Here is a 10424-nt window from a genome sequence, read left to right as displayed (position 1 = left end):
AGGTTGTCCCAAAAAAATAATTTATTATTTTACCCAGGTAAAAACTAAAAGTACCCTCTAGGAAAGGCCCCTAAACTGAAAGAGCGTAAAGTTAAAAAATGGTCTGGCAATACAAGTTCTGCTTTGACCAAATTGGCTGGCAGTTAAAGGGTTAAGGTACAAGTGTGTTGTGCCTATTGATGCTGGCCGCAAAGGTTCCCCTTTGTAAATAGTCACAGCAGCGCAGTATGGAATGGAAGGCAGAAAGGACTGAGTGAAGCCAAGCACCATTAAGCAAAAGTGCAAAGAACATATTTTGACTCAAGTACTTTTATTGAACAGTGACTAACGTGCAAATGACTGCAGGTAAAACTGTGGGAGTGTAATTGTGCTTAAGGCCCTTTATGGTTGTCAGTGGGGCAATCACATTACTGCCCGATTTTTACCAATTGGGACACAAGTTTACACCAGTAACTAAGAGTGCGACCATTAAAAAAATTTAAATTGCCTTTCCTCTTCCTGTTTTCTCCCTGTTAAAGGGAATATAAACCAAAATAAAATGTAAATTTTAAAATAAAATTGCAATTATAAACAATTGTCCGATATACGTATCCTTTTGTAATGGTTTTAAAGTTATTTGTAAATATACCTACTACTGAAAGCAGTATCTGTCTTTCCTATTTATTCTTTGGGCTGGTGGTTCTGACTTTTAAATCAGTGAAGCATGTCTTAAGAGACAAAACCAGCAGGGCACAGAAGGGACAAATAGTTCTATTTTTGATTCCAATGACTAATAACCACTAAAATGTTTTATTCATGTAAACCAAGTCTCACCAAATCTCCTTTTTTTGTTCAGACCCAGTAAAATACCAACCAGGTAGCAATCCAAGTAGTATCCAATACCTAAATATCTGCAGACAGTAATTGTTGATCATCTGTTGGAAATCCCTTACTTCCAGGTGTTTAAATAAGTCAATAAGTGACCTGGATCAGCATATCCCAGTTCTGGCACAGGGGGGTGATATAAAATGAGATTATTTCAACATGTCATATTGACTAAATTATTAAACGAAACATGTCACAGCTTTTCTTCTACAATTTCACGTAAACACAGATTGAGACTTTATTGTAGTCACTTCTCAAACAAAACATTTATTTCTAGCTGACATTCATCAAAGAGAAATTAAATTGTTCTCTTTAGGCACTAATACAAATTGTATATTTCCTGTGTGTGAAGATATTTTGTGTATGCTACAAATAATGACTATTATGACAAATGCTGACACCAACCTCACACTAGAACAGACAACACCTTACTGTAAGAAGGAGCAAGTAGGAATAAAGAACAGGTTAAAGGAGAATATTTAAAAATTAGTGGTGTTGTGCCACTGACACGTGGCAGCAAATTGACCTGACAAGTACTTTTCTTTAGCATTTGGACTAGAAATCAGAAAGACTTTGGTTTTCAGCACACCACAAATCTTACCATTCTAACTTCACATCTCTCATCACCAATATTTTTAGAAAGTACACAGAAGTGATGTCCCCAATGAACCCTTAATACTCCTTAGCCCTCCAGAAACAACAGGGTCTGTTGTGCCTACACCTTTACACCTACACAAACAGGAAAAATATGTAAAAGTAGCTTTAGAAAGCAAGTATCCCCATGACACACCAAAATAAGGAGATAAGGAATTAAAAAACACATAATGAATGTCCAAGAATAGTCTGAATTTTTGCTATACAAACATCTAATATGATAACATGGTAATATGATAACATGATGACATTATAAACTAGAATTTTGTTGTAAAGTAAAATGATAAAAAAAGCATACAGTATTTTATGTATAAAATATATGAGTAGTCTAGTCTTTTGAGTCTGGTAAAACATGAAATTGGGGAGTTCAAGGTCTTGAGAGTAAAATGTGAGGAAGAAACATAAACATAGATAAAGGAGAGAGAAGTGTCGTTATAGCACTGGGAGATGATGAAGATGATAACATAGAGTAAGTGTGGAATAGGATCAAAGCTGCAGGGCCAATTGGGGAAACTATGCTAGCTGGCAATGGGACAATATATGTAAGGGATAGAGAGAAGATATGTGGGAATAGTGGGAGAATTGCAATATGGGTGAAAGATGGATGAGATGTTTTATAAAGCAAACATATTACTGCATTTTTCCATTATTGTGTGAAATTAATAGACCTGCATTATCTGCTCTAGGTTTTGCATATTAACCATTAGATGAAATATCCCAGGAAAGTTGATTGGAGGCATATTGGTAGATAGTGGTATTTTTGTTCTATTGAATATAAATAACGCGTGTAACACTCAGGAACTTGTAAAATGACCTCTCACCCTGAGAAAGTGGCAGATTTGCAAGAATTTGATTGTTTGTTGGAATGCATCCTATGAACTGTGATTTGTCCATATTTTTATTGATAAAATCCAGGGACAGGTTCTTAACAAATGACATGGGACAGGGGAAGGTGTGGACTCCATGCTTTGGCACAGGGTTCCCTTCTTGTGGTCTAGTCGTGCTGCCAGAGGGCTTCATACTAGTATCAAAATGTTGCTAGAAAGACACAAAACCTCCAGCGAGGAGTAAATGAAGTGAAAGTAGGAAGGCAAATGGCCAAGAAGAGCCATGGTTAAAAAGACTGACTCCGCCACAGGTCTCCAGTTTGTCTGTATGAAAAAAAGATGACAGTTACGTTACATTTGAATTAATTCCTTTAAACCCAATTCTGTAATCTGGTGATACATGACAGAACCAAATAAGACTTATACAATAATTTGGCATCTTTTTCCAACAATTAGGAGGCACAGACCCATCAGGAGAGGAATAAATGTATGGTCATTTGTATTTCTTGCCCAATTAGATTTTCCATCTTTTTTGAGTGAAATTTGACTCATCTCTGATGAGCTATTATTTTTTAGCAACTGAGGGGACCTGTTATGCCAGGGCTAATAGTGTAATGTTATGTATCAGTCTGTTAGCTCTTTGTATTGGATAATGTGTACAGTAAATCTTTAAAATTTATAAATCATTAAAATATACCCCATATGTGCTAATGTTACATTGTATGTTAATAGAGGTACTAGGTAAATCTAATATCCCGAAAGTTCCAAATTACAGAAAATATCCTAATATAAACAAATAATTGATGAAAGCTGAGCAAGCATATATTAATGGCAAAACAATCCTTTTGGGTTTATTTAAGCACAGGTATGGCATCTGGAAACCCATAATCTAGAAAGGTCCGAATTATGGGAAGGCCATCTCCCATAGACTCAATTTTAATCATATAATTTTATTTTTCTCTGTAGCAATAACACAGTACCTTGTACTTAATACACATATAATATAAAACAAACCTATTGGGTTTAATTAATGTTTAAATTATTTTTAAGTAGCCTTAAGGTATGGAGATATGGACATCCATATTACAGAAATATCCTTTATCAGTAAAACTCCATTTTGGCACCCCCAGTGACTTAGCCTTTCCTTCTCCTTGAATTAAGGTATGGTGATATAAATTATGGAAAAACCCCAAGTCACAAGCATTATGTTTAACAGTTCCATTCCTGCATTGTTTTGATGATGGATTTGCCTGCCTATCCTACCTTAAACTAGTATAGAACACCATCTAGCAGCCATTCTTAACATTACAGTTTGATGTGAGAGAAAAGTTGAAGCAAACTTTTCTGGTATACTGTATACAGGCATTGGTTTAAAGTATGTTCTGCCTTAGCACAGAGCTGTCCAATTGGAGGCATGTAGGTAAACATGTGGCAAGGTTTACATCACCTTAAACACATTTCATTATTTATAGAGTAAGCTTATAGGATAACCCTTTGAAATAAAAAATAACAAAAGTAGTATAAAGGTGATACCTTTATTGGCTAACTGAGATAATCATAGCAAACTTTCAAAACATTTTAGTTCCTTTTTCAAGCTTCAGAATGGTACTTATCTATGATAACTTGCATATAAACTCACCTCATGAATGAAACCTCACATTCCCCCTGACAGGCACCTATGATTTTTTTGCTTATGATGCCTATATGCTGGCATAATCTATAAGAACCACATACATACATTATCCATAATGATTTGACCTAATGAACTTAATGGATTGTCACGACTCTGATCCAAATACAAGCATAGTAATAATTTGACATAGTGGATTGATCCAAATACAAACACCCACCCTCCTTTCATCTCAAAGATGCATTCCCCCCAAAAAATAACAGCAATTCACACTTCCACACTTACATTGTAAGATTAACACCTTCCTCAATGAGAATCATGGTACCATTGTGACTGGATCATACTTTCACACACCTGTAAGTTTCAGCCAACGTCTGAATAAGTTCAATGGAACCATTGTGACTGGATCTCTGTAACTGTACTACCCTTAAGGCTGATGGAAGACGAGGCGTAGGGCGGATATTTTCGGCAAGCAGAAAAGCGCTTGCTGAAAATACCGCCCTACGCCTCCTACATGTTCCTGCACCCGAATGAATGGGATACCCTGGGTGCAGGCACATGTAGCCGAAATACGCATAAAAATGCGAGAGAATGCAAAGTCTCGGGTGCAGTCCAGTTGCATTAATTCTACTAGATACTGTATATCATGACCTGGATAAATAAAAATCATATGCCAAAAATTCACACCTTTAATTTATGTTATCCATGTCAGAAATTGTGAAAAGTACTACTACTACTACTACTACTACTAATTAACTGCAGATTAACCACTCACCTGTCAATGACATTGCTTGGGAAGGTTTTATGTGGTGGTGCTTCACTAAAAATCTTCCTTTTAGTGGGAAGGTAAATAGTCTGTTCTGATCTTTAAAACTATTCCATAGTTTAAAAGGTTTTGAATTGCATTATTAGGTATGTAAGTTGTTGAAGGTCGGCACTGACTCTTTAATTAACCCTCACACAAGGGGGAATGTATTCTACTAGCTCCCCGTGGGCCTTGTGCCTCAAGTACAAGAAAATAACATGTCCCTGGTTCTGCCTGCAGCATTCCCTTTCACTTAGAGTGGCATTCAGAAAAATTTTGGCACACTGCATGAATTCTGATTGGAGCAGGGAGCCCTGATTTACAGGGATATATTTGAGGCCCTGCACCATAAATTAGGTTACACCATGTTTGTAAATTATTCTATATAATCCCATCTTAATTTTTGTCTCCACGTTTTCACTCACCCTTTTGGACTCCGATAGAGGCTGTCTGATTAATCGTTAGATCGTTAGGGATAAACAAATTGCAGGTATACAACCCAGCATCTGAAGCATTGAAACGCTCAAGGTGCAGCTGAACTAGGCCACGGGTGATGGAAGGGCTTGCCCTGTTATGGTACTTGTCGCTGAAAAAGTTGACGTTAATGGTACTGAGGATGATCTGTGGCTCTCCACCTCGGTTTACTTTGAATTCATAGCGCATTGGGTTGTTTGTGGTGTTTAGGTAACGACAATCTATCCGTAGCTTTGGACCAGGTCTCATCAGACAGGCAGTGAGGCTTGTAATTCTCTGGCAGTCTGTGGCCTGAAGGACTGATACAGAATGAAGGGAGAGAAAATAACAACAATCAGTACAACTAATGTACCTGGTACATAGAATATTTGAAAATTAGCAATATTAATAATAAATAATTAATAAATAACTGTACCCTGTTGCAGGGCGACAAGTAGGTGGTGGCAAATATCCAAAAGCACTGAGTTGCCCATTACCCCCCCTCAATAGCTTATGTCCTACTGAAACCATCAGGGCAGTTGATGCTTTCTTACCCCAACTGCATTCCCAGTGGGGTCTGCTTTAAAGGAACAGTAACACCAAAAAATGAAAGTGTATTAAAGTAACTAAAACATAATGTGCTGTTGCCATGCACTGGTAAAAGTTGTGTGTTTACTTCAGAAAGTCTACTATAATTTATATAAATAAACTGCTATGTAGCCATGGAGGCAGCCATTCAAAGGAGAAAAGGCACAGGCACACAGCAGATAACAGATAAGTTCTGTAGAATACAATAGTGTTTTATCTGTTATCTGCTATGTAACCTGTGCCTTTTCTCCTTTTTTCCAGCTTGAATGGCTGCCCCCGTGGCTACACAGCAGCTTATTATATAAATTATTGTAGTGTTACTGTAGCAAACACACCAGTTTTACCAGTGCAGGGCAACAGTGCATTATATTTTTATTACTTTAAAGCTCTTTCATTTTTTGGTGTTACTGTTCCTTTAAAGTAATTAAAGCCTATCTTACCCTTCCAGCTCTTGTCTGCTGCTTAAGGGACAAATAAGAATCATTATCCCTAACTTTGATACCATTTTATGTGCAATTAGGCAGTTTGGAATATAATATATAATAAAAATGCTTTCAGATTATATATTGTTTCTCCTACTCATTGTAACCGGAAGAGTCATGACATGGCAGAGCCAGACTTGGATTTTTACTATTACATGCTATTCTCATATCTACCTCTAGGTGCGACATGGGAACATGTTTAGCAATACAGGTGTCAGGTAGCTGCTTGCTACCTTCCCATTGTTCTGCTGATTGTTGGCTGGGGGTGGAAAGGGAGGGGGGTGATATCACTCCAACTTTTAGTGCAGCAGTAAAGTGTGGCTGAAGTTTATCAGAGTCACATGAGTGAGGGCACCCGGGAAACTAAGACTATGGCTAGCACCATGTTAAATTTCAAAATTGAATATAAAAAATTGTTTGGTTTTTTGAAAAATGGATTTAAATGTAGGATTTAATGTAGGAGCACTATTAACTGATGCATTTTGTAAAAAACATGTTTTCCCTTGACAAAATCCCTTAAATAATATTCCATGTATTCCTTAGCCACTGTGTCAGGGAGAGACCATCTTTATGAATATGGTACATACCACTCAAAATAAAGGTAACCAGTAGAAAGTAGTTCATGTTCTGTTTTTGCTTGGATTCTGGAATAAAAAAGTACACAAAATATTTTTGTTGTTGATATACAAAATACAAATAATAAGTAAAAGAGACACTTGCATAATACTATATAAAATGTTCATGGCCTAGTAGAAGAATGTATTTGATACAACATTATGAAGACTTCAAAAGTAGAACATTTAAGCTTGACTGCCCCATATGATGTTCAGTACTTAGATACTGAGATACAAATATGGCTAATGTTTTTTGCAGGAGGTTTGATGATAGTCATCTGACATTTTTATTCCATGTGTATCATAAAAGAGCTGTTAGCAGGGACCTTTGAAGGGCCCATATAGGGCAAAAGGAGACTGGATTATCCACCAGAAAAAAACAGAAAGGTACGTGCCAGTTACATAAGTAAAAATTATTGGGGGTTATGTCTAGGATATACAGGGAAGTAGCATGCACAAATGGCCTAAGAGCAGAGCCTAAAATGGAGTCTCAGACTCATGTAAATAAATAAATAGTAAATAAATCCTGAAAATGTGCAGAAGGCCATTAAGTCCCTAGTATGCTTGTAGATTATAGAAGATAAAATTGGGAGGAGAAGAGGATGCAAAACTCAATATCTGTTTGATATTTTCATTGCAAAAGCAGCTTATAACATCACAGTATATATCCCAATAAAGTGGTTGCCATAAAAGAATAAAAACAGATAGATTTCTGATACTGCACTATATATATATATATATAGAGAGAGAGAGAGAGAGAGAGAGAGAGAGAGAGAGAGAGAGAGAGAGAGAGAGAGAGAGAGAGAGAGATTATACAGCTCTCTCTTTCCTAAAGTTAGGGCGGGGCAACCTGGGGGAATATATAATGTAAAAACCATTTATTAAGTACCCAGCTACATAAAGCATGGCCATATTAGCATGAAAGATGCTGGATATAAATATATTGTGAAAACTCCAGTCTGGTCATGGCAAAACCCTTAAACCAATATAACAAAGAAGCAATCTCAGTCAATAAATATGACTGGGAACACCATCATAAGCATAAATCCCACACATGTCACACAAAAGCCAAATGTTTTGTCCATGATCAGGGCTTCCTCAGGGGCACAACAGTAAATGTAGGCACCTACTTTGTGGATGCTTATTTTTATTGAATATATTTAACCATATACTTAATCTCCTTAAGTGGTAGTATATAATTACACTTTCCCTTATTAGACAAATACATTTAACCACTGTGGAACTGTGATATATCAAGCTGACCGTTTGGATATGGGTTTCCATTAGGCTTTAAGCCCATTGCCCCACCCTATGTGCTAAATTATTTTAGCCTGGTGTGTGTGTGTATGCTTATGTTTTTAACATATATTTGTAAATAGAATAAATGATGAAATGATATTTTTGAAATGTCATCAAATTGGTCTGGTGTGTCTCATTTTGGGGGAGGTTGCTTTTCTTTTGTTCTAAAAAATCCTTTCCTCATTGTTCAATTGTTTTCTTTAAAAGTGTTCTTGTCTCTTTTCCTTGATATTTGAATGAAATTACAGGAAAACAAACTGCAAAACAAATGATTACAACGTAGTATAGTAATGGTTGCATGATGGCAGATCAACTTTTTCTTAAGTTTTTAAAATACAGCAGTTAATTAAATATACAGGTGACCATGGAGGGTTTTTGACCCCCCCAACTGACCCACACCCAAACTGAATTATCAATATCAACCATAACATGATAGCTTTCCACACTCCTATTGTTATTATCCATCATTTCACTATGCAGTGCCCTATATGCAGGTAAGTTAATGTTAGAATATAGTATTTCTGAGAGGACAATACCTGTAATAATATGTTAGTATTAAAACAAAATGCATATTAAATCCAAGACAAAATGATATAAAATAATCCCAATACATTTCTGTTTAGAAGCCCCTTACCTGCCACTCCCATACTTACATGTTTGTCCTTTTTGACCTTTTTTGAATGCTCTTATACAATTATTTTTCCTGCTAAAATATACTCTTCATCTCATCTGAATCTGCTCTGTGCAATGTACTGGCACCTTGCAGAAATCCACACCTGTCTGAACTGTGTATTTTACATGCATATGGGTGGTACCCTTTTAGCCTGCATCCCTCTGTTCTATGCAGGGCTATGGAAGATTCTGAGCCTGCATCTATATGTCCCACGCAGGATTGAAACACAACCTCATCTGATGTCTGTTGGTCTATCCCATGTTGGAATGTAGAATATATCCAGGATTCTCTTTCTGTCTGCTCCATTCAGGCAGATATATTGCATCTTTCATGCTGTTCAACTCAGTGCTAAATTGTAGAAAATGTTCAGCTGACTCTGTTCCTGTCCCAAGCAAGATTTTTTTTTTAAATATAATGTACCTTCCTACCTGCTTATGCAAAAGTGCATGCAAAAATGGGATGGCTCCTAAATCTGCATAGCTGTGCCTATCATTGACAGTTATATTATCCATGTATCTCATAAGGATTTTAAACATCCAGAGCTTGCATATGCCGCGTAGAAATGTGTAACCTGAAATCCCTTGTTTGCAATTATATGTCTGCCCTGTACATGCTTTTTTGTGCTCCCTTATTGCTGTCTCCTGCAGTTCTGCATTACCTTTCTCAATGAGTCTGTCCGTCTATCTTCTGCAGCACTCAGGCTGCTGCCTCCCTCTGCCGCAGTGTTCAGTCTTTTCTCTGCAGAGAAAGGAGGGTGCACTGGACTCTTTCCATACAGCAGAGATGAGCTATGGAATGTTCTGTCCTTCACTAGCCTTTTGGAGGATGTAGGAGGGACAGACAAGGGCAGAAGACCTGGGAATGGAGAGAGAATATGTAAACAAAAAATGTTGAAAATAGTGTAGGATTCTCAGAAATAAACATGAGGTGATCATTAAACATGAAATATGAGCTATTCAGAAGAATTAAATGGGACATCATTTTTCATAGCAGCTTCTCTATTTAATTGTTACTGGACTACAACTTTCAGCATGTTTTCATATATTATTAGGGGGTAAAGCATGCTGGGATATCAGGACTGGATTCGTAAAGCACCTTATTATATTAGTAAGCACTTACTACTGCTTATTAATATTTTTTATAACTCTCCAGGGCTAGTGACATACTTAAAAGCACACTATACGCCTGAACACTGTTATCCGAAGATTATTCTGTGGGTGGGCAGCACCTTATTGTTATGCCACTGGACTGCACTGCTAGAAAATTGGCAAGTTACCCCATTGTTGTGGGACTGGGAGAGAATTTACTTCATGCTGGGCTGTGGAGGGACTTGGCTGACAGATTCCTAAAAGGCAGGTTAGTTTGCTACACTGCACCCAAACTTTTTTCTTGTAGAAATTTAACTTTTGCTCCACTGTTTTAGGACTCCTGTAAGGGGTAGATGTCAGGGAGGCATGGCAACAATTGGGAGAGATCCCATTGGTTGCTGGTAGTGGTGCGGGTTGCTAGGGGTTACAAGGGGAAGACGGCGCCAT

General features: G+C 37.2%; 1 protein-coding gene across 2 annotated transcripts; it reads right to left on the bottom strand.

The window, feature by feature from the left end:
* Positions 1 to 293: 293 nt before the first annotated feature.
* Positions 294 to 9739, bottom strand: thy1 (Thy-1 cell surface antigen). Of its 2 annotated transcripts, none has more exons than XM_002935007.5 (4): positions 9548 to 9739; positions 6891 to 6947; positions 5206 to 5553; positions 294 to 2669 (listed from the first exon to the last, which is right to left on the bottom strand). In XM_002935007.5, the coding sequence occupies exons 2-4, from the start codon at positions 6925 to 6927 to the stop codon at positions 2557 to 2559; spliced, it is 498 nt and encodes a 165-aa protein (XP_002935053.1). In that variant the 5' UTR covers positions 6928 to 6947; positions 9548 to 9739; the 3' UTR covers positions 294 to 2556. The 2 variants fall into 2 exon arrangements, with proteins under 2 accessions (XP_002935053.1, XP_031762113.1); XM_031906253.1 differs by lacking the exon at positions 9548 to 9739 and adding an exon at positions 8870 to 9492 and having other exon boundaries at positions 300 to 2669.
* Between the last annotated feature and the right edge of the window lie 685 nt (positions 9740 to 10424).

Source organism: Xenopus tropicalis, chromosome 7, assembly GCF_000004195.4.
Source record: "Xenopus tropicalis strain Nigerian chromosome 7, UCB_Xtro_10.0, whole genome shotgun sequence".
Lineage (NCBI taxonomy): Eukaryota > Metazoa > Chordata > Amphibia > Anura > Pipidae > Xenopus > Xenopus tropicalis.
This window is presented reverse-complemented; position numbering and strand designations above follow the sequence as displayed.

Bases quoted from the DNA above. Each gene is read 5' to 3' on its own strand.
- thy1 (XM_002935007.5), bottom strand. From the start codon at position 6,927: ATGAACTACTTTCTACTGGTTACCTTTATTTTGAGTG. The intron at 5,554-6,890 runs GTATGTACCATA...ATTCTGTATCAG, and splicing joins GGTTACCTTTATTTTGAGTG to TCCTTCAGGCCACAGACTGC. The intron at 2,670-5,205 runs GTGAGTGAAAAC...TTTTTCATACAG, and splicing joins CTCTATCGGAGTCCAAAAGG to ACAAACTGGAGACCTGTGGC.